Raw genomic sequence first — 27754 nt, forward strand, 5'->3', positions numbered from 1 at the left:
AAAAAAATAAAAAATATTTCTTGGTGTAAAATAATCAAATTGTACCAGAATGTATTAAAAATAGTTAATATTTTAATCAATGACACAACTGAGACTAAATATTCCAGGTTGTGCAGGATTTGATTTTAGATATATAAATAAAATAAATAAAAAAAGAATAACACCAGAGTCGTTTTTTTTTTTTGCAAAAACATGTTTAATTTCTCCTTGATGCTTGTTTATTTACAAATAGTAAATCTGGAAAAAAAAAAAAAAAACATTTACACATGAATAGACACCAGTGACAGTCTTGAGTCCTGAATCATAATTGATCAAATGTCTTTTGTCATTACAGTTTCACCAACACCACAAACTGTCTCACTTCATCTCTGCAACTTTTTTCTGATCTGAGGGATAGATACTTCATTATCATTTTTCAGAAATTACTGGAAAGAAACAAAGCAAAAGAGGGATGAGGTTAGACATGAGAGCTTCTGTATCTGTGCCGCAGTATTATTGCGTTTTATCAGCGTGGACCTTCATAGTGATCTTGAGTTTAAGAGCAGATTCATGAGAACTGTAGAAGCCATTACAGGAACATATGAAAGAAGAGCAGAGAAAACTCCAGCAGCACTGGTTTAGACACATTTCAATCTAAGAAACACAACAACAGGATCAAAATATAAATAAATTAAAACACAATGTGAAATCCTTATTTTTTTTTTTTTTACATGTGATTTGAAAGTTGGGTGTAAACATTGAAAGTCCCTGGGAAGAACCGCAAACCAAACGTCCAGAACATCATAGGTGAGTCCAGCAAACTGACCACAGCAGTTCTCTGGTCGAGAGACAAACTCAAGAGTGGAAGGAAGATCCTGAGATGTTTGGAACTCATTTTAAAGCATGCAACGTCAAACCAGACTGATTAGAAGGTCAATGGCTGCAGTTACACTGACCAAAAACACCAACACGACCTCCATCAGTCTAAATCAACTGATACAGGATTAACTGTGCAAAGTGTAGACGTGCACCAACCTACTGACAGCACAAGATTATTGCATGAAGATTATGTAGCAGGAGGAAAAAGCCAAACCAACAAAGTCTCAACTTCAGTGTTAATATAAAGTCTGTTTTTCTTCTTTTTGTCTTTGGGTAAATCTGATCTGATCTGACCTGACTACCTGCCTTTGACATCACAATCAGAGCAGAGCTGGTTACTTTAGTTACAATACAACCATTAAACTGGTTTTGAGGCTTGTTCACACCAAGAAGGATAACTTTAACCAAAATGTTTAGCAGTCTACATTAAAATGAAATGCATCACTGTAATCACTTTCAGATTAATTTATTTTTCTAGCTGATGAACAACAAAAACAATGACAGTCAAACAAAATCTTCCTTTTTAAAGTGCGCACTGCAGTGTCATTCACAAACACACCAGAAGTGCACATTTAAAATATGCAATATTATTGTCCTTTGGTGAGGATGCTAATATAGTTATCAGTCGTAGTATGAACAGGCCTTTAATTTGATATTTTGGTAAAATAAGCATTAGAGACCCCACGAAAAGGCCTGATTAGTTCGGTTTTCCTTTGCTGACATATTTCCAATTAAATAGAGAGGTTAGGATGGTACTCTTAAACAGCTAATAGCTTTTATTTAGCCATTTTACTTTGTATTTAATTGGAGAAAAATAGCAAGATCATCAATATTATTGGTCAGGTTTCCCGGAAGAGAAGGACTGTTGTTTTTAAATGCTAAAAGTAAACCAGCTTAAGTTTAATTCGGTCATTTTTAGTAGTAGAGCAGTATATGATGCACTCAAATCTAATAGGCATGTTGATCTCATGGGCTCTTTAAGTTGAATCTGATATGAGAAACTGGCCAAAAACTTCGGAAGAGACTCGCTGAGAACATGGAAGATCGATAAAAAAAAAAAAAAAATAGACAAACTAGAATGATATTTCATCACTGATACTGTTGTTCTTTTTCTCTCCGTCATTTTAAATTTCGTACCTACTCATGCCACTTTTTGATGCACTAAAACATTCACTAATAAACGACGAATCTCAGGTTCAAGAGGAAACAAACGTATCAAAACAAAAACAGTTTGACAAACGAGACGTCTCCTCTTAAAGTGTTCAATGAAAGCAGAGCGATCGATCAGTCGAAAGCCCATCTCATTAAAAACAAAAGGCTTCCTCTTTTCCGATCACAGAGGCTGAAGGCCTGATGAACGAGCGTCTCCTCCCTCCGTATCGACACGCCACAGAAACACTGACTCATGCATCTCAAACAATTCACTCGGCCTCCTTTTCACTTATTTATTTCCGCTCAGTCTCACTAAACGTAGTGATTTCTTCAGAGAATGAACCTGCTGAAATGATCCGAGCGCACGTAGTGGAGCGAGTTAAAATCAAGAGTAGCATCTAAAGAATCAGTAATTAAAGCTTTGCTTTAAAAAAAAAACAGTTCAGTCAAACCTAATACATTTTTGGATGAAATATTTCTCCTGTCATCATTTTTTTTCCATTGTAAAACAATCAGTGCACATTCCTACTTCACAAACCTTTTTTAGCATTAAACAACATTCAAATAAAACATGGCACAGGACAAGATTTTTATTCATATTTTTTGTTATTTTTTTCCTTCTTTTTGTCATTTGTGTAATGTCAAATTCACTTTCGTCAACACTACTGTACGTAAAGGTTAAAACAGACGCGTCGTTGCGTTTCCTAACCCGAAACAGGACGTCGTGTTCATGGGATGGAGGCAGTTGCTCGTTGATTCTGTAAACTGTGCAAATTCAGCAGAAACACAAGTGGCAAAGAGAGCGGAGGGTCGATAACATTTGTACAAAATAATAAAACATAGTTAACACGCAATCAGATTAGAGTGTCCTTTGATCCGTCGCGATCGTTGGCTCGTGACACGTCACATGACTTCATCAGAGGTCCCAAACGTCCTCATTGTCTCTTCAAAACAGGAAAGAGTGTCTTTGTCCGCGTTGTGTGAAAACGTCCACTGCACTCAACAACAAATCATCCAAAAACAACGCAAAATCTACACCACCTACATTCAGCGTTGTGGTTTTGTCCTGGTGTAAAAACACACAGAGATTTCCAGTCCGGATCAGCTGGGAAGAGCCATCGTGTCGATCACCTGCTCCAGTTTAGCCCTCAGTCTCTGGCGGCGGGACTGTTCATCCCTCTCCAGCGCAGACAGGATCTACACACAAGCAGAAAAACCCAGTCAATTCAGTGACACAGCAGACGGAGTGTGTTTAGAGGCCTGAGCTGCGTTCGGTTCTCACCTCGTCCTTGTATTTGGTGATGTAGGAGAAGATTTCGTGCAGCGCGCTCATACTGTTGAACTGATTTAAATGCAGACGCGACTGTTCGGCCAGATACGCGCTCATATCCTGATCGCTGATCACAGGCATCCGCGAGATATCAGAGTAATACCTGCAACAACACACACAGCCATCGATTAGCAGTTCAACATCCATCTGCAGATCAAACACGTCAATCCAGACTCACACACCCTTTACACTGAAGCATTTCATTTCCTATATGCACAATTATAATGGTCTCGAGCACCAAAAACATGGCTTCTGAAAAAACCAGGTGGCTAGTGAACCAGGGAGGTAGTTTTGCGCTGTGAACACTAGTCGTATGTCTACATAGTAGGGATGGAAGATGTACACTTCTGTTAAAAGTTTGGGGTCAATATGATTTTTTGTTTTAAAGAAATTCAAAAGTGAACTTTCTATTCATCAAAGAATCCTGAAAGATAAAACGTATCACAGTTTCCACAAAAATATTTCCAATACTGATAATAATCAGAAATGTTTCTTGAGCAGCAAATCAGCATATTAGAATGAGTTCTGAAGGATCATGTGACGCTGAAGACTGCAGTAACGATGCTGAAAATTCAGCTGTGCATCACAGAAATAAATTACATTTTAACAGATATTCACATAGAAAACAGCTATTTTAAATTGTAATAATATTTGACAATATTACTGTTATTTATTTATTGACTGATTGATTGAAGAACCATCCCCAAACCTTTTAACAGAACTGTAAAAGACTATATATAAATATTTTTCAACATTTTAATATTTAACATGCTAATTATTTTAATGCAAGATCTAAAACAAAAAAAATATAGCTATAATAGTCAAGGCACTTTTACACTATTTTTAACTAATTATAACATAATATTTAATCACTGATGCAAAATAAAATACACATTGATAAACAAATATGTACTTCAAAAAATCTTAAATATTAATCTTCATTTATAATACAAAAATATTCCAGAGACATCTGTGAACATTTTTGAGTGATTCTATAAATTGTTGATTTTAAAAGATCAAATGATTCATGCAAACAGACAATTTGAACCACATTATGTAAATGAATCAAATGTACCAACTCAACTAATTCTATTGTATATATATATATATTTTTATATATATAAATCAGAGATGCTATTAAAACAGGTGTCTTAATGCAAAACTAGTCTAATGAGATTTTCTTTAGGAAACTTGCTCATAAAGTGCAAAATCATCCATAATGCATTGTAAATACATATTATGAATATGTGATATATCATCCAACACTGTAGAAGCAGCAGGTAGTTTTTTGAGTATAAATTCAAAAGAGCAAGAACCATCCTGTGAAATGAAATCTCTGAGTGTCGTACCTCTCCACCCAGTTCTTGTAGTTGGGGATGTCTTTAGCGTAGAGCAGCTTGTTGGAGGGCGAATCTTTGCCCAGCTTGTGTTCTGACGTGGAGCAGGAATCCATGAAGGTCTGAGCCACGACGGACAGACAGGCGTCTGTGATGCTGTTCTTATGAATGTCGAACACAAACTGAGGGTTCTTGATCACGTTCACCCAGAACCTCAACGGCAAACTGCAGACAAAGAGGAACGACGTTCAAACACCAACAGATGAAGAGCTGTAGCTCCTCAAGAGAGACACACAAACTCACCAGTTGCTCTTCCACGTGTGTCTGACGTCTGGGTCTGATATCATGTGTCTGTCGGCCTGCTCGTCTAAGTAGTCAAACATGTATTTGATGGCCAGAGGAAGTGCACTGCCCCGGTGGGCCGTACTGAAGATGGTCTCAAACAGGTCGTCTACAAACTTCTGCAGTGTCCCCTGTGAAAGACGGTCAGTGAATCAAGGCAATGTTGTACCAGTATTATAAGACAGTGATGAACAGAAACATTTACAGCATATATTTTCTTCAAAGAACTAAACATTATACACAAATTGATTGACAACATAAATTGTTGATTCTAAATGATGAATTGATTCATACAAACAGACAATCTGAACTGATTCGTGTAAATGGATCAAACTTACCAACTCAACTAATGCTATTTTTGCTACTGAAGTATAAATCAGAGATGCTATTTTTAAAACATCTGTCTTGATGTAAAACCTTTTCTTTAAGAAACTTGGTCAGATAAAAAGGGCAAAATCAATGTAGCTTAATTAGATATTTGAAAGCAAAAACATTGTGAATATACTGTAAACAAACACTGCGAAAAATGATTTTCTGGCTTAGTATTTTAGTCGTGTTTTCCAGTACAAATATCTAAATCTTAAATCAAGATATATTTACTTAAGAAGCAAAATTATATACAATAACCTGTTTTCTAAAAAATATATATATAAATAATAATAATAATAAGCATCAAAATAAGCAGGTTTATGCTTTAAAATAGGAACAATAACTGCCAATGAGGTTAGAAAAATAAACTTGTTTTTCATTTGAATTAAGTGTATTTTTCTGACCCCACTGGCAGATATTTTTCTTGGTTTAAGCCTAAACTCAATTTATTTTTCAGAAAGCAAGAACTAATATCTTATGTGGTTTTTCTTGTGTCTTGATTTAAGAATGTTTAAATTTGTGTCCTGGAAAATTAGACAAAAATACTGAGCATGAAAAGAGTGTATGATGCCCATGTGGTGACACTGTTACATAATGCAGTGACATGGAGGATTTTTATTTGTCCAATCAGTGATTGGAGCCGCAGTAGGTTGAGATGCATGTGTTCTTTACATGAACACTATGGGGTTTCAGGGAAATGCAGCAGGTTTGAGCTGAGATATCAGTGTAGTGTTAGATGGAGACGGAGCACAGGATGGATAAAGAGATAGTTTTTCCCAAACCGCTCAATAAGCAAAGGTCACTGGTCTAATTAAGATACAGTTCTCCACAAGAGTGGGAGCACTGGTAAATGTTAATGAGCAACTAGTCATTCACACACAAAGGTCAACACTAACTGTCTGAGGACATCAGCTGAGAAAATCAGACATGTGCTTCAAAAGTGAGGCAATTAGTTCCAGTGTGTGCGTTTGTCAAGACGGGGAATATTAGCGACAGATTTCACTGTACTCATACTAAACACCCCTGCCTGAGTAATACATCAGGACAACGTAGTAAACATTTATTCATTTATTTTTTTGATTTGCACAGATTTGCTCTGACTACAAATAAATATGTGACAGTGTTGATATTGTTGACTAAAATTTAATCCCATTAAAATTTGTTTTTGGTCACTGAAATAAAGCTAAAAATAAAATACAATAAATATTAGATGAAAAAAATAAAATAAAATAAAAAAGAAAGAGAAAATTAGAAATGATGCACTGGCAATAAACTGAAATTAACTGACTCAAATGAACTAAAATTACTAAAAATAAAAAATAAAAATACATTAAAGCTAAATAGAAATTCAGCTTTAATGCATACAACAATAAAATAAGAAAAACTTAATAGCAACAGCATTACAAAAATACAAAACCACATAAAATTACTAAAACTGAAAATAGAAAAATAAAACAAATTCAAAATATTAATAAATACTATATTAGCGTGTAAATGATACTAAAATGATGCGAGTATATTCACAATGGCACACTACATGATATTTAGATGTACGCAGTAGGTACTACATCTGCTGTATACAACAGAGCACATGCACAAGACACTGTATCCCACAATGCAATGCGCCTGACTCAACCTTTCATTTTGCAGAATGACATGTATTATCAACCATGATTTTTTAACAAAGTTATCTATTATTTTAACATGCTTAATCTCCTTTTTAGCAAGTATTTTGAAAATGAAGTATGTAATACATGAAGTTTTTCAAGCTACCTTTGATAACTCTAAATGCAGTGCAATACATCTCTCCTCACCTTGGTAGCCAGCAGGCGCGTCAGGTAGATCTCGGAGACCATCTTGCTGCCGCGGTCGCCCTCCCTCTGGTCCGGGTGGTCGTGGTTCTTCACCAGGTGCCAGAGTTTGGTGCCGCTCTCCAGGTCTGGAGTGATCATGGGCGTCCGCGAGCGAAGGCTGTCTGGACTGCTGGCCGTTCTCAGCATGCTCTCTGTGGACACAAAGAGGACGGCTTGGATGGTTGGTGTTTGGCAGGTGAGAAATTTTGGGGGAAAAAAATATGCAAACAAACTTTAAAACTGTAGAAAACTAAGAGGAAGACTGGAGAGAGATTATAAATTATTAAAATTATAAATAGTCAAATGTATGGGGATAGTCCAAATTTAGGGATTATATTATCTAGTGATAAAAACCAAGTCATGTATCATTTCTCTCTGTTCCTCCCTCACTGTCAAACACAGATTTTGGATTTCATATCCATCCTTTCTATTCTGTCTGAAGTTGCAGACCGCTGAGTTCATCCCACTGAGGAGCAGAGCATTAGGATACACGACAACAACAACAAACACACTTCCGCAGAAACAAACACCAAAGAGAAATATACAGAAAAAGACTGAGAGAAAGGCTATGTTTGGAATGAAATAGACCACAATGGTAATGCTTTCTGCATCCTGAACAGAATAGTCTGTGTACTGCCTGTTTTTTTTTTAAACGGGTGAAATAAAAGTTTTTCATTTCTGTGTACAAACTATCAGATTTACAGTATGCTGATTAATTCCAGTTTGTTACACTGTCAATGGAATATTGACTTGGCAATTAACTGTAATTATTAAGTACTAAAACTGAAACTAAAAATGCATATAAAAATAAATAAATAAATACAAAACAGAAATGTATTTTTAAAAAAAAAATGACAAAAGCACATAAGAAAATGTAAGAAAAATAAATAATTAAAAGCTATACACTGGCAACAGAAGGCCACGTTTTATCCCCTGGGATACAGTATTTCATGCTCTGATTTTATATTGCACGGTCTAAACATCACTAGCGTTAGAGAAGCATCTCTCTCTCTCTCTCACCGTATCTGCTGAGGGATTTGGTGAACGTTGAGGAGTTGGAGATGTTGTAGGCGGAGTTCTGCTTGGGAACCAATGCGATCGCTGACCCGTCTGTTACCTAGACGACAGAGAGAGAGACAGATTGACACTGACACTCTATTACTGCCACAAATAGAGAATCAAAATCAGAATCAGACCAGATCAGCATTTTTAATTATGGGCATCAATCTGAAAAAAGATTTACATGAAAATTCTTTATCGTACAACAAATTTTGTAAAGATATTTAAAGTTTTATATTGTAAAACATCCAATATTACAAAAAAAGTAAAAAAAATAAAATTAAAAAAATTTACATTTCAAATTCTAGATTCTAATTTCTACAGCTTTGCTGACTTATAATATAGTCACCATATCAGTTATTAGCCATTAATTCTATATAGTAAAACTAATTTTGTAAAGACGAACACGTACAAATCTATCTTGTAAAATGTACATTTTGTAAACATGAAAATGTAAAATGGCTCAAAGCAAACTTGTACATTTGTAAAGATAAACATGTAAAATTATAGATTCTAAATTCTATAGCTTTGTGTCGGCTCAGAATTACAATACTGACAATCAGATTATTATCACCATATTATTACCATACATTTTTAATTAAATCTATATTGTATAACTAAGTTTAAAAAAACGAACATGTACAATTTTGTTTTGTAAAATTACAATTTTGTGAACATAAAAATTAAAAGTACATTTAAGATAAACTAAAAATTCTAGATTTTTTGGAGCAAATATTTATAACTAATAAATAATATAATATAATATAATATGATATAATATAAAATATTAATTCACCATATTATAAATAAATTATAAATAAATCAAATTATAAATAAATTATATTTTAAAACTGTAATTTCGTGTATGTACACGTACAAAAGTATTTGTAAAATTACAGCTTTCTTTAGTTTCATTTATATATTTGTAAACATGCAAAACATGTTTTATGTAAACACTCACTTATTTTCAGCCATAACATAAAAATATTGACATCAATGAATATATCTGTATCAGTGCATCTCTACTGACCAACACTGCTTTTGTAATTATGTTTTGTAAAGTGTTGCTATGGTTACCTGTTCGTGTGCTACGTGTTAAAAAGCTTCAATTGTTACCTAGTAACTTGCTGAGGGGTTGCCATGGTTACTGGGCAGCGGGGTGTAGAGGTATTGCCATAGTAACTTGGCAGAGGATGCGGCGAGGCCACTGCAGTTACCTGATAGTGCGCCAGTGTGTTGAGACGCTTCCAGTCGTTGTCGATCTTAGTAGTGACGTCCTCGTCCTGGAGAATGATACGAGCCATGCGACCCTGACGCCACTCTGAGCAGAGAAAACACAAAATCAGCCGTCTGAGCAGCTAATCTAGACATTTTCGACCGATCCCTACTGTAAATTTTTTTATTTATGGTCATTTGCTGGACGTCCAGCTGGTGGGGTTAAGGTCAAACATCTTGCTCAAGCTGGTAGACCACACTGTAACCACGATAAAGCAGCTTGATTTTCCAGCATTCATTATTTTCATACCGAGGTCCATGTCTCCCACTTTGGGTCGCTGTGAGTATGGAGTGCCTTTAAAGACGGCGTCCAGCAGCTTCTCTTTGACTTGTGTGATGGTGTCGCAGTTCAGGCACTTAACGGTGACCTCGGCTGCGTTCTCATTCTCTGGGTTAATGCAGTGCAGCGTCTGCAGACCAGAGAAACACATTTGAGAGTATTAAAACACCCTCCCACTTAAATAAATCCATTCAAGTATAGCTGAATAAAAATTACAGTGTTTAACTCTTATAACATGCATATACTATGAGGGCTCGTTTCTGCTGCTGAATAAAAATAAAAGAGGTAATTGTGGTTTATTGCCTCACAATTCTGACTTTTTTTCTCACAACTTACGGTTTTACATCTCGCAATTTACTTTTTTTCTCAGAATTGCATGATATGAACTCCCAATTGTAAGAATTTTTTTTTTGGCAGAATTGGACTGTATAACCTGCAATTTTGAGTTTGTCTCACTTTTCTAAGAAAAGAAGTCATAACTGTGAAAATTTGCAGGATGTAAACACAATTGCGAGACAAAAAAGTTAGAATTGTGAGAAAGTCACAATTACCTTTTTAATTTTTTTATTGAGTGTCAGAAATGGGCTTCCATATAATATAGACAACTATGACAAAATGCAATAAAAAGATTTGTGTTTCTGACTCCTTCAGAAACGTTTCTTGTTGATTTTGAGTCAGAACTGACCAGTGTTTTGTAGTCGATCTGTTGTCGGATGAGTTTGTCCTCGCTGAGCGAGTATCTGGCCTCTCCGGTGATGGCATCTATCGGCCCTTTTTCCATCTGCTGCTTTATAGCACAATACAGCATGAAGAGAGGCTCACCTGCACACTCCTGAACACACAGATAATGGAGAGTGAGATTAGACCTCAGAATAACACATGAACACACACTCAATGCAAGCACTTGTATATTTATATAACAGAAAGTGTTTGCATTATTTTCATGTCCTAAAACAGACCCAAATCCCACCCATAACTCATGCGCACACACCCGTCTGACTCTAGGAGGAGCTGTAACAAGCCAATTCACGTGTTAGCTTCGAAATCAGGGCTGTATGGGGCAAATTAATCCTTCATTTTCTCCATTTCATCCCAAGGAAGGCGGCATTTTGAGTTTTACACAGCAGTGATATCAATAGATCATGGGACGCAAACAACGTGATTTTTATATTTTGTGAGAATTGAAGGTGGTACTATAATAAGTGTTACTTTATGTGAAAATAACTGTATGTGACAGAAAAGGTTTCAAACCTTCATTTGAAAAAAAAAACAGGATTTTCCTAATTAACTTTTCCACTGTTAAAGGGACAGTTCACCAAAAAATGAAAATTCTGTCATCATTGAACTCGCCCTCAAGTTGATCCAAATCTTCTTTCTTCTGTTGAACATAAAAGATGATACTTTGAAAAATGCGGGAAACCAGACAGTTTTTGGTCCTCATTAACTTCCATATTACGGAAGAAAATACTATGGAACTCAATGGCTACCAGCAACTGTTTGGTTAGCAACTTTGGAATGACCTGAAGGTGAGTTAAATGATGACAATTTCCTCTTTCGGACTTTCAAATACATCCCAATTTACATGACTGGGTTTGTTGAAAGGCCTAAAACAAACCTTGTTAAAATAATTAATTTCTAAACCCATTTGTCAGATTTGAGCAAATTAAATATTTAGAAGTGGCCCATAACCCTCATAACACAATGTGGACAGCAGGACAATCTGAGGATGTGTCCCAAATGACATCAATTTCTGGTCCTGGAGGCCGTTATAACCAAAGTGTCACCTTAACTGTGATCGAGAAGTTTTCCACCACTGGATAACTCTGTCTGCAGCATCTATTCTTCCAATTTTGCCAATTGTGGTCATTTTCTCCACTTTGCGGTGATTGACACTTTTGGATATATTTTTACTCGTCCCTCTCGCTTTCATTCTGGCCATTTCACAGCACTCCACCGCTTTCAAAACCACCTCATGTGACCATGAAATGAGTGCAAAACAGATAAGTCACACCCCATTTTTTATTTTTGATGTGTTGCACATCTACTCAAGCCACTTCACTTTCCCTTTCACCCATTTCACTAATAATAAAAGTCCCTATTTTATCTATTTCATTATATATTTCAATAACTTCTGACCATTATGTCTTCATATTTGGTTTCTAATCACAAACATCAGTAATGATAACATTTATCATTACTATTTCACTGATCTAAAATAAACCATGCAAAGTAAACATTCAATGAGATATACAGAGATTGTACCACTTCACTTTCCTGTTCTCCCATCTCACTAATAACAAAACAACTCCCAACTTTAATAATGCCTGGTCATTATATCAGAGATGTTTCTGCTCTCTTGCCGTCATATTTATATTTGGTTTCTGATCGCATACAGTATAGGCCTATGTGCAGTTGATTTTAAGTAATGTCAGTAGAAATACTGACATTACTTAAAATTATTTTACTATTTGACTGATTTAAAACAAACCATGCAAAGTAAATGTTACTGTATAATAGATTTCAGCTGGGAAAAAAAGGATTTTAATTCAATTATTATTTATAAAACAATGTCTGATGAAGGTTGCATGACCAAAATGTATTAAAATATGATTTGCAAGCTACAGCAGTAGGGCTTTATCCGTTTTAATTTCATTACATTTACTTGTGAAATTTAGTTATTTAAAACAATTAATAAATAAAATTAATCAAAATGATATATAAATGTGATAATTTACAAATTTAATTATAAAATAAAAATTATAGTATTATTTAACTAAAATTAAATTATAAATAAATCACTGGTTTATATATTTTTATTTATTTAAATTAGATTAACAAATTTTGCTATCAAAACAGACTATACCCTTTTGGTCACTAACCACAGCTTTAGTGCTTAAACGGGAGTCAAAATGCAATCAAACGGCTCCTTTCAAAGTTTAGAGTTGAGTTTATTACCTCAGCGCTATCTTGAAGATCTAATGTGCAACTCCTACAAAAATAAATCAGACAAAACACAGACAACTCCTGCACCTCCCAGGAGCATCAGGCGTGTAAAAGCTGCAGTTTAGACGTGGAAATGAGCGGCGGGCACGTGCACAGACCCGAGGCGAACAGACGAGCGATGGAGGGTTAATAGAAGGCTAATGACTGTGGAGGAGAGAGCTGGAGAAACACTTCAGAGCATGATACGTGTCAAACAGCCAATCACACGCCTCTCTCTCCGCGTTTGGCTCAGTCTCTTCCTCCTACACACACTCTCTGGCTTTCATCATTCACAACTGCTGCTCTTCTCGTCTCCGTCTCACTAATTTGATCATCATCTTCCTTCTATCAGTCCCGTCTGTCTCCTGAGAGTGTGTCTCTGTTGTCTGATGCAAATGTGCCCAAATGAGAGTGAATGAGTGCACTCGCTTTATGACATCAAATTTTGTGTTTTTATAATGGTTAAAACACCTTCTTGTGTCTCAGCTCAATATGCAGAGGAAAAAAATGCGTAAGGCTGCTTTCAAAACATTCACACAGCTGATTTAACCAATGGCGAGAGTGTGGGGGCGGGGCTAATGGTTTAACTGACCAATGGCAGACGGGGGTGTGGTCAGGAACCAGTTTTGAAAATATGCCACATTATTAAAAGTTAAATGCGTCGCAAAAGCCGCTTCTTTAAGGCTCATGGCTAATTACCCAAAGTAATTAAACTGTATAAAACTCAGACAAGTTTAATCAGCGGCGCTCGCGCTCTCAGGTGAAGACACTGATCGACAAACAGCCACGTGTGACTCCTGCTGGATGTTTGTTGTGTCTCATGTCCCTCACTGGGATCCGTAGCGGGACGGTGCGGCCCATCCATATGCCGGTCTTGCCACGCTGGGCTCATTAGCACAGGGGATAATTAAACACACAGCTGTTAATGAGCAGCAGGAGACGACACACACACACACACACCCCTCACTCTCAGTGTGTTTATGGAAGCGCTTTATATTAATGCAGGTTCTTAAAGATTATAATAATGAACTTCCCCTGCGGGAATGATAACGTACATCTGTCTGTCTTGTATCTGAATCTCAAGACGTGGCCACAAACAAACTCAAGGTGAAACAATAATCCAACGGCAACATGATCGTGTACAGAGAGTGTCTGGACTTTAAATATGCAATCAATAACCACTGCATTTATTAAATCACTCATGACCCTGTTTAAAAAAAATGGTTTACTGGTTTCAGTCAGTGTTTTTGTATGTGGATGAAAATTTCCTTTACATTTGGTCATACTCGTTAGTTTTAGGTAATTTTGTAATTGACTGTAATGGTATATAATTTTAGCCGATAAAACTAAAAGTTGATGCAAATATCAAAATTAAAAAGAAACTGCAGACTAAAAGTTTAAAAGTTTGGGGTCAGTAAGACTTTTTAGTCTCTTCTGCTCACAAAGGCTGCATTTATTAATCAAAAATACAGGAAAAACAGGAAAATTGTGAAATGTAAAATAAGTGTTTTCTATGCGAATATCTGTTAAGCTGTAATTGATTTCTGTGATGCGCAGCTGAATTTTCAGCATCATTACTGTCACATGATCCTTCAGAAATCATTCTAATATTTGCTGCTCAAGAAACATTTCTGATTATTATCAATGTTGAAAACAGTTGTGCTGCCCAATATTTTTGTGGAAACCGTGATACATTTTATTTTTCAGGATTCTTTGCTGAACAGAAAGTTCAAAAGAAATCTTTTGTAACATTATGTCTTTACTGTCGAGTTTGATCAACTTAATGCATCCTTCCTAAATAAAACGTGGTGTATAAATGTATACATGTAAATAAATGTATTTAAATTGCACAAATATTATCGTGTCAAACATAAATAGAACATGTGACAAAACCTCTTTGAAACCAGTAAACCAGACCAGTGGAAGACCAGCAAACCTATTTTTTGTTAGCAAGGGAACTATATAATGAGTAACATCACTTAAGATAGTCATACAGTTCCTTCCACTCACCTTAAGAAACTTGTAGAGGAGGAAAGTAAACCAGTTTGTTAGCATCTTCTCAGCCACAGATTCAGTCCTGAGGGGAAAACAGAGTAAAAAATAAATGTCAAGGATTTATTTACTTGGGTGTCGGAGTCCCTGAGGTAACCTTTAAGAGCAGAGAGAGATGCTTTGAAGGCTTCTTCATTCCCCAATTTCCCAAGTCTCACAACAAGAAAAACAGCCATTCTGATAACCAACATCTTTCAGGGGGATGTTGTATTAAACTCCCATTTGACATCAAAGTGCCGCGGCCGAATTATTCCAGCAGCGCTGGTGAAACACGGCTCGGGGAAAAACCTTCAAAGGACCCCAGCGCAAAGCAAACAAGCTAATAATTTCGCATTAATAACAAACCAAAGCGCTGCTCTCTCTTTCCTCGCAAAGCAAACCACTAAACTTCATTAAGAAAACACCAATTAAAAATATTCCGTATCTTCTGTCATTAAACCTAAACCTGCCGCACAATAACAACCCTCCAAAAAAAGTCCCTCGGAATGAGGCTAATTACACGGCTTGGTAATTAACGGACCTTATTAGCTCTAATCTGCTCACGGCGTGCGAGAGGAGGCGTAGACGAGGAATCTGGTGAAATGTGTTTGTTTTTACCATCTCTGCTGAAATATTCACTCGTTCTGACGCCAAGACAGATGCAGAGGAAACCGATAAGGCACGAGAGCTCGGCGTGAACGACACACTGTGAGGAGTTATTAAAAAACCTGAGAATATTGTGCTGGAAACAGTTCTGGAGGGGTGAAAGATTGAGATTTGTCTGCTCACATTTATTTGATCTTCAGGTGATGTTTGTCATGTGTGAGAGAGAAACTGAGGAAAAACTAGACGAGTGTACAGTCGACTTATAACAGACAGAAAAGAACTGTCATTTTTGAGATATTGTTACATATGGCTTAGGTATGAATCACAAAAAAAAAGTCTCGTCATATTTTAGAATAAAAATAATAATAATAAAAATCATTAAAAATAAATAACACCAAGAGTAATAATAAATAGGTATGGTTAAATACATTAATAAAATAATGTAATTAGAAAGTAATTAAAAGTAATTAGTTAAGGTAAATAATAATAATAATAATAAATGAATAAATTAAGGTAAATAAATTATGTAAAAATAAATAAAGAAAAATGTAGTAATAATGAATATAAATAAATAGTATTATATAATAAATAAATAAAAAGTAATTAATTGATTCATTAATTAATAAATGGGTAAGAGTAACATTAACATTCATTAACAATACATTAAATAATAATAAATGAGTTAAGATAAATGATAATAAAAATCATTAAAAAATAAACAACACCAAGAGTAATAATAAATAGGTATGGTTAAATACATTAATAAAATAATGTAATGTAATGTAAAAAGTAATTAAAAGTAATTAGTTAAGGTAAATAATAATAATAATAATAATAAATGAATAAATTAAGGTAAATAAATTATAAAAAGACACAGTATAATAATAAATGAATATAAATACATAAATAAATAAATAAATAAATAAATAAATAGGTAAGAGTAAATACATTAACATTCATTAACAATACATTAAATAATAATAATAAATTGTTATAGTAAATAAATACAATAACAAAAAATAACTAAATAAAAATTTTAAATTTAGTTTAAAGAAAATTAAGCCTATTAAGGACCACTGACAAGTATTATAGTGATATCATTTTCATGACAATTAAACCCTTTCTCGTGGCTGGAATGGTACATATACCTCAGAATATAATTTGCATATATTTGTATATTAACTGATTAAACAAACCACTTTCATATATTAATTTCTACTGTATTCAGCATGAAAAATGCTTGATTTGTCATGCAAATAATGTCACAATGTGAAAGAGTATTAATTGTTCTAAAAACAGGCTTCTTTTTCTTTATGCAATTTTTATTTCCTTTTAATTTGGGAGAAAATGGAAAAATGTCCCATGCTATTGTTGTATTGTAACATGCTATTATTAGATTCATTAGATTCGGCTGTAAATAAAGCCGATGTCAAAGAGTTACTGCAGACGAAACGCTGAAATGCAAAAAGACATTTCACAAAGCGTTGATTTGTTTCCTGTGATATTGATTCTAGACAGACATGAGGGAAAGGAGAGATTACAGCAGCATGTTCAGACTAAAGTCATCAGCTCCTCACGTCTCTCTTCTCCTCCAGGAGCTTCATCTCCCACCGCGCTCCTCCTCACGCCGGCGCTCCGCAGGGAACCAGTGTGTGCTCAGGTGTGTAATACCATCTGACAGAAACACAGCCACGGACGCGAAAGGGCAAACCGAGAAACGGAGGGATGGAGAACGATGATGGGAGAGCAAATGTGACCCCTAGAAGTCAAACTCATCCTCATCATTTTCATCATTTCCATTAACACTGTGACTAACCAGGTGCAACATGGGAACTTTTGAACATCAAGTCATTAGAGTTCAAAAAATGATTTCCTTAATATTTCTGTCTTGTTTTCCAGCACAAATATCTAAACATTCTTCTACCGAGATATATTTACTTAGAAAGCAAAATTACATAAGATATTAAGTCTTGTTTTCTAAAAAGATTGTGCTTTTATGCTTTAAAAAAATCTGTCAATACAGTCAGAAAAATACATTTGTTTTCCATTTAAATTAAGTTTATTTTTCTGACCCCATTGGCAGATATTTTCTCTTGTTCTGAACATAAACTCATTTTGATAGATTTTTCAGAAAGGAAGGTTGATATTAGGGCTGTCAAGCAATGACATTTTTTAATCTAATTGATTACATGATGTGTTGATTAATCGCAAATCAATCGCACATCAATTACTGTATGTGTCATTGTGTTAAAACTGAATTGTCATTGAGTAGATATTACATAAAAGTGGCTTGAGATAGAAATATTTAGATTTTTACATTGCATAAATAGTGATGATAACTGGCATCAACATTTTTTATTTGAATATTGAAATATGATTTTTTTTAATGATACTCTCAATATTAAACTAAAACCACAAGTGTCTTAATGAGCGAGTCGTTCAGTCATTAATTCAACTGATTTGTTCAAACGGCGGATTCATTCAGAAATATAACATTATGAATGAAACACTGAATCATTGACTCGCTCCATTTGTGCAAAAACATACAGTAACGAAATAGTGCTGACAGTTCTGCTTTGGCTTCGATTGGAACTATTTTCATTTGCAAAATTGAGCATAACAGACAACATTGAAAATATTGTGTCTAAAATGTAACAATACTGACTTCTTGTTTATTGAACTATTGTATACAAATCTATATCACATTTGCAATCATGCAAACATTTGAGAAAAAACAGCACTAATGCTTGTGTGATATTGCAAAAACTATATCATATGACATTTTTTGCCCTCATATATTGAATTTTAGAGTCATATAACTGCATTGTAATAGGCTCCATCACGCAGTCAGACGTCCTGCATCAAGAATAGCACCAAATTAACGAGTTAAATCGACAGCCCTACTTAATCTCTTAGGTCATCTGCTTGTGTCTCAATTTAAGATTTGAAGAAGATTTAAAGGAAGATTTAAGAAAGTCCGTCAGATGTTCAGTAACACGCGGTACCTTCGCAGCAGGAGTTTGGGGTGGTTCTTGCTCTCCAGGTTCTTGTCGATGAGGTCGGACAGGAGCTGTTTCAGGACGCCGGTGGCGTACTCCATCTCGCCCTGCAGGGCGCTCATGATGAGAGACGCCACGTTCCCGCGGTCGCGCATGGAGAACGAGCGCTGGGCCTCTAGCGTCCGGATGAACGTCAGCAGAAAATGCTTCTTATTTAAGAGCTGGCCAAACAGAGTCAGAGCCTTCTCCACATTCGCCGGCACCTGAGAGAGACGGAGAAACACCTGGTCACTTCATGCATTTTCTCTGATCGGATATCTATCTGATTTGTTAAAACGTTTCCATTTACATTTGGCCACATAAATGTGTCTACACAAAACGGATATACATCCAGTCTTCAATTCCCGTGCTATATGCAAATTTAATAGAGTTCACTTCAACAGATAAGTGCTACATTTTATGCTATTTTATTCATCAACAGCTGATTTCAAGATTAAAGACCGCAACAGGAGAGAGCGCAGCATCAGCGCTGGAAAGACAGGTTAGTCTCACTACTTTCAATGAAGATGATTGTGTGTTGAGCGTCTGCGACTTGCTTTCAGTTTGATTTGTGTCAGTTTGTGCGTCGGCTTGCTGAAGAGATACTCATCCACGGCGATGCGTGTCGCATTAGCGCTGTCATATCTGACTATAACATGCCATATAGCCTATAAAATGCTCTCACGGGTTTATTATTTCAATATTTTGGGAGGAGTAAAATTTGCATACATGGTTTCAACAACCAGATGCATTTACACTTGTCCAGTTTCGTCCGGAATGCGGCCCAGACCTCCTCCTGAAGTGGTTCGAGCAATTGGATTTATATCCGTCTCAGAGGGAATGTACACCTGGTCTTTTCATGATCAGATAGCTATCCAATCAGACAAAACGCATGAAGTGACCAGGTGTAAACGGACCCATACAGTTCAGCCGAATGCATTAAATCTGACAGGTGTCCAGCTGTCACCTCCATCTCCTTCAGCACCGGATGGTCCTCTATTCCAGGGAAAAGCACTCTCATGGCATAAGTGCGGTACTCCAGGAACGGGATTCCAGCTCCATCCAGATCCTGCGTCAGCTCATGGATATCAGTCTGCAGCTCCGCAAACGCTGGAAACACAGAAACCAAGAGAAAGAGTAAACCTTTGTGTTGTGCAAACCACTGAGTGGAAGCTAAGATCTCCAGATTCTCCACAAAAAGGCTCTAAATAGAAGAAGAAAAAAAGTTGTAGAAAATGTGAACTTCAATCAGAATTTCAGTCTGTAGTGACGTGCTCAAAGATTACCCTAAAAACCACATAGCAACATCCCGGGAAACAGCCAGAGCACCCTAGCAACCACTCAGAATACCCTAGCAACCATACAACAACATCGTCAGTCTATATATCTTGCATTTTTTAATTATGTGCATTCTTCCAATGAGCATTTCTTTTTTACTGATAAGAGTTGGAAGTAGGACTATTATTTTCAGCAGGACGCACATGATTCTCCTTCATTAGTTTACTAATCATTTATTAGACAGGACTGGTAAACTAAGAAAGTAAACAGTATATGAAAAAGCACTTTATTGTTTGCTTTTCTATAGTAACACAAAGGCAAGCACTATAATAAGCTTTAATATTCAGCAAGTGCATTTGTGTTATGTATCATTGTCGGTTAAAGTGTTTACTTGCTTTAAATTTTTTTGAACAATTTCTTAACTAAGAAATGTAATAGGATTTAATATGATTACTTCAAGAAGTTTGAATTAATTTGTTTCATATTTATTCATTTTCAAATTATTTACGTATAGTTTAGTAAATATCATGTAAAACAAATATCTATTTGCAGCATGTGTTATATGCTATAATCAAATTAAATAGTGCTATATCATATATATTGGCTTTATATAAACATCGGTTACTTCGTTTTCTAAGGTATCGGCATTGGCAATCAAATATCCAAATTGGTTGACCACTACTTGTCAAAATCCACAATCTGTCAAAAATTTGACGTCAAATCCAGTGACTAGTTCTTTACTAGTAGTAGTAGTCTACACTGTATCAGTCTGGTAACTTCGCTCCCTGTGCTGGACTGATATGAACCTGTGCACTCCTGGAAACTGCATTAAGCCAACCAATCAGACTGGAGCTTTCTGATTTGTGATGGCTTTTAAAATGAATGGTCTGATGGCCGTGAATGACACCAGCACTTCTACCGCATGGTCCCAACGCTGTCTCCGCTCCTCTTATAAATCTATATGGAATATCAGAAATATTTGCTTTTGTTCCCAAACTTCTGATCCAGTCTGCTACTGCTGCCACTCACCTAATCAATCTGGATGTTGTGGTTATTTATTGCCTCTTTTTATTCATCCTGGAGGATGTCTCATCACTTATCAGTGACCTGTCACTCTCACCTCCTGCTATCCATCTCTTTTATCCTCTCTTCCCTGTCCTCATCCCTCTCTCCAAGTCTGCAGACAGACAAGGTCGTCACCTCGGGCCCGACAGAGACAGATAATGGGCGGCTCGTCTCACGCCCTCGTGACCGCGGCGGGAATGAGACGGGCGTTTGGTGCACGTGTGTGTATGATAAATGATGTGAGCATCATGAGGTCATTGCTAACAGGAGACCACAGAAAACAGAGCCAATCAGAGAGAGAGAGAGAGAGAGAGAGATGCGACGAGAAAACGGAAGATAAAATTAAACCAGGAAAACCAATTGTGAACAATTGGAAGAGATTGAAGTTAGAGTGATGAGATGGAGAGAACAAACAAATTAACGAAAGAGAACAAAGGAACACATAAAGAGCCAAAAAAAAGTGTGAATGAATGCACAAAAGAAAGAAAGAAAGCAAAAAGCATCAAAGCAAGCATGAAAGAAAGAATGGGAATGGGATTAAGAGCAAAAGGTGAATGAAAACATGAAAGAAAGGAAAAGTGCAAAAGAAAACGAACACATGGAAATGTGAAAGTGAAAGAAAGGGCAAAAAAGAGCAAAAGCGAAAGAGCATGAAAAAGCAAAGAAAGTACAAAGGAGAGTGAAAGAAAGTGTAAGAAAATGTGAAAAAGTGTGCAAGTGTGAAAGAACACTCAAAATAAAGTAAGAGAGAAAAAGAAAGAAAGAAAGAAAGAAAGAAAGAAAGAAAGAGAAAGGAGAAAAAGAAAGACAGCATGCAACAGAAAGTGCTAAAGAAAGTGTGAAAAAACATGAAAGCACAAGAGTGAAAAAGAAACAGAAAGAACAAAAGGAGCAAAAGAAAACAAAAAGAAAAAAGTGCACAAGGAAGAAAGCACGAAAAAAGCACAAAAGACAGTGCAAAATGAAGCGTTAAAAGTGCAAAAGAGCAAATGAAAAACAAAGGGGGAAAGGAGTGGAAGAAAGAAGTGTAAAAGAGTGCAAAAGGAAGAAAATAAAGCATGAAAGAAAGCACAAGAGTGAAAACATTTAAAAAAAGAGTGTGAAAGAAAGAAAGAGCAGCAGACAAAAAAGAGCAAAACAAAGCATGAAGGAGAGTGAAAGTCAGAAAGAGCACTGGTGAACGCAGTGATGTAATTTTACCCTCTTTGCACTCCAGGGCGACTCTGGACTCCAGATTGTGCATCTGCAGCTGCAGTCGTTTGAGCGTTCGGTCCGCGTCACGGGATTTACGCTTGTATGCGATGAGGATGATGATGATGACGAGCAGAAGAAGACCTCCTCCTCCACCGATCCCGATGATGGCGGGGAGCGTCAGCAGGCTGTCGGAGTAGATCTGCAGAGTTCCTGGAGAATAGCGGAAACCTCCAGCCAGAACCTGCACGACACACACACACACACACACACACGCTGAGCGTCACACATCATATCACACCATGACACCTGACAGCTGTCAAAACAGCCACTGCATGGAAAACAGGAATGAAATAATAGAGTTTGACAAACTAGTCCACAAAAAACGGTTCTTATAACTAAACAACAAAAACAGTTCAGAAATCACTGTCATGACTTCATGACCATGAGCTCATTAAAATCACTCTTTCAACAGCAACTCAGCAGAGGTGTTGGCTCCTCATTTCATTTGCAAAAAGGTCAGCCAATCATAAGAGAGGTCATTTACATATGGAACACTAGCCTGTTTTATTGTAAATGCCAGAGATGGTGGAAATAGACATAAAAACAAACTATAATTGCTTTTGGTTCAATAAACCTAGACTAGAACTAGAAGTGGACTTCATGAGAAAACATAAAATGCATAAAATGATCTCTTAAAACAGTTACGACTGCAATAACAATCTATCCCACAATCCCACGGTGAATGTACCTCACAGTCCACATCTCTCAAGTGAACCTGCATCTTTAGAAGCTCTTAAAAGAAAGAAAAGAAAGAAGGAAAGAAAAAAAGGAGCAAAAAAAGCAAAGTGTGTTTTGCATATGAAATGAAGAGGTGGTGCTTCTCATTTCATATGCAAAAACTCAGCCAATCATAACATCAGCATATTTAATGGTAAACATCAGATAGAGGGTGGAAAATTATCATAAAAAATAAACTATGATTGTTTTTGGTTTAAGAAACCTAAACTTACATTATAAGAGGACTTTAGGGGAAATCATAAATATGAAATGAGCTACTAAAACAGCTGTGATTAAAATAACAATCCATCTCACAATCCCAATGCGAATGCATCTCATACAGCACTACCCAAATATAACCCATAATTCCACATCTCTCAAACAAACCTGCATCTTTAGATAATATTAAAGGGATAGTGTTGGAAACCAATCAGTGGTTGGCGCCCATTGACTTCCATAGTATGAAAAAAAATACTATGGATAACAGGCACCAGCAAATGTGTATATAATAATTCACGCAGTTTTGGAACAGCTTGAAGATGAGTAAATGACGACAGAATTGTAATTTTTGGCTGAACTATCGCTTTAATAATGTAGATCGCATTTGACCGGGTTTAAGGAGACTAAAGGGGTCAAACGGGTGAGTGTGACGTTTTATATCGTGAGTAAAGCGGTAGCTCAATGGCATTCTCTCGCTGTCACACAGCGTCGATATGGGTCATGATATATAGGTCGAGGACAAACATGTGGGTCGCAGCGTCTCTGTCGTTCTCCCTTCAGGCGAGTATCACACAGAAAGAGAGCAGACGGCTTGGGAAAAAACATGGGAGTGATGTTTTAATAACTCTGCCATACAAAATATAATTGAACGTGCATGGGCAGCAAATAAAGACAGCTATTTAAAGATGAAACCGACTACATGTAAATACAGATCTGCGTCTCAGATTCTTTGCAAACTCAGTGTAAATAAATACAACACAAAACCCCAGAGAGCAGCGACAGAAACTCCCAGCAGTAATCTGATGCTGAGAAACATGGGCTGAAACGCAGAACAATACACGTGGATGAGAGAAAGAGGCACAGGATGAGACGCGTGATAGTCGTGGGAAAGAGATCAGAAGAAGAGAAGGGAATCATCACATGACACACTTACAGTGACTTTATGTTGTCCGGAGAGGTCTGGCCATTCACACAGCAGCTGAGTCTCTGACACGGTTAACACACACGGCTTGTCACCGATCAGAACGGTGTAGTTCAACCTGTAGTTACCAGCAGCCGAAGGAATCAGATTCTTGCCCTGAAACACAAACACACAATCATATTTTGAACATCATCCTAAAAAACCTCCTGCTAACCAAGGGCCAGTTTTACTAAACAGGGCAAATAAGCGCAAGAGCGTAATTCCAAAACAGCGCTGATGGGAGGGGAAATGCCTGCGGGTGATTTACTAACAATGTGCAAATTAAAGAACACAGATGCAACATCTCATTTAGATATCGCCCAACACAATATACCAAGCACAGCGCAAATGAGCGTAGTCGCAAATAAATAATACAGATATAAAGAAGCCACAGTACATTGAAAAGAACCAGAGGCCAAAAACTAAAGGCTTGCTAGAAGTTTTTAGAATCCTAGTTGAGGGTTCAAAGTCGTCTTTTATTTCCTGAAGCAAATTAAAAATAACATGGCTTGGCAAACGATATGTTTTCTACCCTTCTATCACACGCTCTCTGTTCTCTGCGGTGCCTCCTCTAGCAACAAAAAATTGCAGCCATTTCAAGCGCAAAATAGTTTAAGACATGCTTTTTTTGGGCGTTAAATAATGGTGCAAATGCCAGTAATATGACGAGCGCAAATGCTAGTAAAACACGTTGCGTCTGAAAGGGAAACTCCTACAAATGCATATTCAATAAGGTCAGGCCCAAAAATAACTGTGTCCACGCCTTTTCAGCGCTAATTCTTCACTGCGTGTAGTGAAACCTAACAGTACAATTTTAACACCAAAAGACGAGTTGTGCTGGCGCAAGCTGTTAGTAAAACTGGCCCTAAATGTACAAAAACAACCAGTAGTTGGACTGCTCTTTTAAATTAGTCTCAAACTCATCAGTTTTGGTTTTAAATCAGTTTATCAAATCAGTCTGTGCAATTGCACTTTCTGTGCACTATTTTAGTTCAAGTAAAACATTCAAATATATTAACAGAAATATTTAGTGCATAGTATTTGTATCTTACATTTTTAAAGAACCAGAATCTGAAGTGGAATCTAATCCTATGAACCAGTGTTGTTAACTAAAGCTAAATTAAAAATTATTTTTGTTAAATGAAAAAAAAAAAGCTGAATTAAAATGTAAACATTAGATGAAAAACTTTGTGAAATACAATAAGTATTAAAATGACTGAAATAGAAACAAAAGTAAAGCTATTTTTTTAATAGAAATATTAAAAAACGACAAAAGAACATACAATTACTCAAACTTAAATGGATGAAAGTATTAAATTAAAACTTAAATACTACAAAAGTAATAATTTTAAATAACAGTGAACTAGAATGGTTAAATTCCTATACATATTCTCCAGTCTGAACTTACGATGCGATTGCTTAACCAGATTTCCAGCACTCACTATCTCTCTCTGCCCAAGGGGCTTATGGGAAGGCAAAACCTGGAGGCAGAACCATGCATAAATATTTGCATGCTTCATTTAGAGCCGTGTGTTACTGAAGGGCTCCATTTAACATGTAGACTCAACTCATACAGCACATTACCCAGAAGGGTTTGCATGGGAAATTGAATTACAGATAATCCGATGCATGTAATTTTTCTGAAATTATTTAACGCTGCACATGAGTGAGGCAGGACCTCAACACCACACATGCATTTTAATGAACTAGATTTATTTAGGCTATTTCCTTAAGTAAATGTGTCTCGATGGCTTGGTTGCCAGGGTGTTGCTATGCGGTTTCTTAGTGGCCCAAATCTAAAAAGTACACCCTTAAGTTTCTACAATATTCAGATCTTTAGAAATGTCCCATGTTCCTCTCTCAAGTCTTGTTTTTGCCAGCTGCCATGTGAAAATGTATTTGCTTAGAAAAGTAATAACACTTCATGATTTGAACAATAATTCATGTCTGTAGCACAAAGGGTGTTGGAAGAATTGTGCGCAAAAATGTAATGCTTTGAGACGTCTTCTATACTGGAATTTTCAACAAACTACTTGCACTATTTATACCACAAAATGTACACAAATTGGGATGCACATATAGTAATAGTGTACTAATCTGTGTTATTTTAGTATAATATACTATTTAGTGCCGTCAAACAATTAATCACGATTAATCACATTCAAAATAAAAGTTTTTGTTTACATACTATATGTTTGTGTGCTGTTTATTTATTATGTATATATAAATAAACACACATACAGTATATATTTTGAAAATATTTAAAATAAAAATTTATATATTTATATTATTATATTATATATATTTAATATATAAAAGTAATTTTTTTTCTTAAATGTATACATGCATGTGTTTGTATTTATATATACATAATAAATATACACAGTATACACACATATATTATGTGAAAAAAACTTAATCGCGATTAACCGTTTGACGGCACTAATACATTATATTTTTTTTATTATTTTGAAGTTTTTATTTTTAGATTTTCTGTATTGATTTTAGTTAAAGTTTTAGTGATTTTATTTTATTTGTAATTTTATTATATAAATTTAAATTTAATTTTAAAAATTTATTATTGTCTATTTTTACATTTTCTATTTCTAGTTTCAGTTTTAGTAAATTTTGTACTTATTTAAGGTAAGCTGCCAAGACAACATTTCTAATTTTCCAAATAATTTAAAGTTCAAATGTTTCTCCTACTATTTATTACTTAATTTCAGGGGTTTTTTATTTATTTTTTTATAAATGTTATATAGTTTTTATTACTTTTTTTAATTTCAGTCTTGGCATCTAGCAAATTAAACTCTTTCATTTTATTTATTTCAGTTCACGTTTATTTTTATTTCAAGTAACGAACGGTTTTAGTTTGAGTTTTTTAAGGCTTTACTTAACTATAATAATGCTGTTACTAATAACACGTTTGAGAAATATCACTCCAGTGCTGCTATTCTTAAACACTGTAAAAACTGTGTATGAATGCAATAACAGACATGCAGGTGGCCTTATAGTTGCAGTGTTGCTCTGAGGGGGATTGTTATACTACAAAAATAAAGAAATGCAGTAACAGCTCCAGCACGTGTAATGAGATCTCACCTTCAGTATGAGAGGAGATCCCGGTTTGAGCTCCAGCATGGACGGACCGAAGGGTTCAAACACAGGGTCGGGATAGAAACTGAAGGTCTCGTTCACCACCAGGAGCGTCTGAACGTTATCCATGATGAACCCGATCTCATCCGGCCCGCTGCCCACCTCTGAGAAACCCCTGTCGGACCCCGCCACGGACGGCACCAGACACACCATCACGGTGTTATTGAGCACAGTGCAGTTCTGTGAGAGACAGCAAACATCACGCATTACTGAAGACACTAACGCTGCTTAAGAGCCAATAAAGAGAAGACACAAGAAGCAGAGAGGAGGAAAACAGCAGCCAGAGCCTCTCAGATGAGTGGGTCAAGGAGAAGAAAAGGTCACATTCACCCTGCGGGACTTTCTCAGGGCTTTACAGAGCCATTTTATGTTCTATATCCCGTCAGCCGTTGACATTTTAAAGGTTAAACTGGGAAAAGGTGATTCAATGTCACACATACGCAAAGAAAAACATGTGCAGGCACACAGGGCTTCGGTTGAACACACTCGTTTGTCTGTTCCTGCTGCTTTAGAGCTCAGAGCGAACAAAACACCATAAAACTAGTCTAGACTCTAGCAATCAAAAGTTTGGAGTTAGTAAGATTTGTTTTTAAAA

At 36.0% G+C, this 27754-nt stretch overlaps 1 protein-coding gene across 1 annotated transcript in view; it reads right to left on the bottom strand.

The window, feature by feature from the left end:
* Nucleotides 1–2585: 2585 nt before the first annotated feature.
* plxna1b (plexin A1b) overlaps nucleotides 2586–27754 on the bottom strand; it is a 134813-nt gene continuing 109644 nt past the window's right edge. Inside the window, exons 18-32 of the mRNA XM_058777992.1 lie at nucleotides 27106–27339; nucleotides 23980–24123; nucleotides 22056–22290; nucleotides 19480–19622; nucleotides 18480–18736; nucleotides 14848–14914; nucleotides 10541–10687; nucleotides 9826–9985; nucleotides 9518–9621; nucleotides 8262–8358; nucleotides 7203–7393; nucleotides 4981–5150; nucleotides 4690–4902; nucleotides 3293–3443; nucleotides 2586–3207 (exon numbers count right to left, since the gene is read on the bottom strand). Of these exons, the coding sequence (XP_058633975.1) occupies nucleotides 3112–3207; nucleotides 3293–3443; nucleotides 4690–4902; nucleotides 4981–5150; nucleotides 7203–7393; nucleotides 8262–8358; nucleotides 9518–9621; nucleotides 9826–9985; nucleotides 10541–10687; nucleotides 14848–14914; nucleotides 18480–18736; nucleotides 19480–19622; nucleotides 22056–22290; nucleotides 23980–24123; nucleotides 27106–27339 (2409 nt within the window). The 3' untranslated portion in view covers nucleotides 2586–3111. The remainder of the gene's footprint in view (nucleotides 3208–3292; nucleotides 3444–4689; nucleotides 4903–4980; nucleotides 5151–7202; nucleotides 7394–8261; nucleotides 8359–9517; nucleotides 9622–9825; nucleotides 9986–10540; nucleotides 10688–14847; nucleotides 14915–18479; nucleotides 18737–19479; nucleotides 19623–22055; nucleotides 22291–23979; nucleotides 24124–27105; nucleotides 27340–27754) is intronic.

The sequence above is a fragment of the Onychostoma macrolepis genome, chromosome 06 (assembly GCF_012432095.1).
Source record: "Onychostoma macrolepis isolate SWU-2019 chromosome 06, ASM1243209v1, whole genome shotgun sequence".
Lineage (NCBI taxonomy): Eukaryota > Metazoa > Chordata > Actinopteri > Cypriniformes > Cyprinidae > Onychostoma > Onychostoma macrolepis.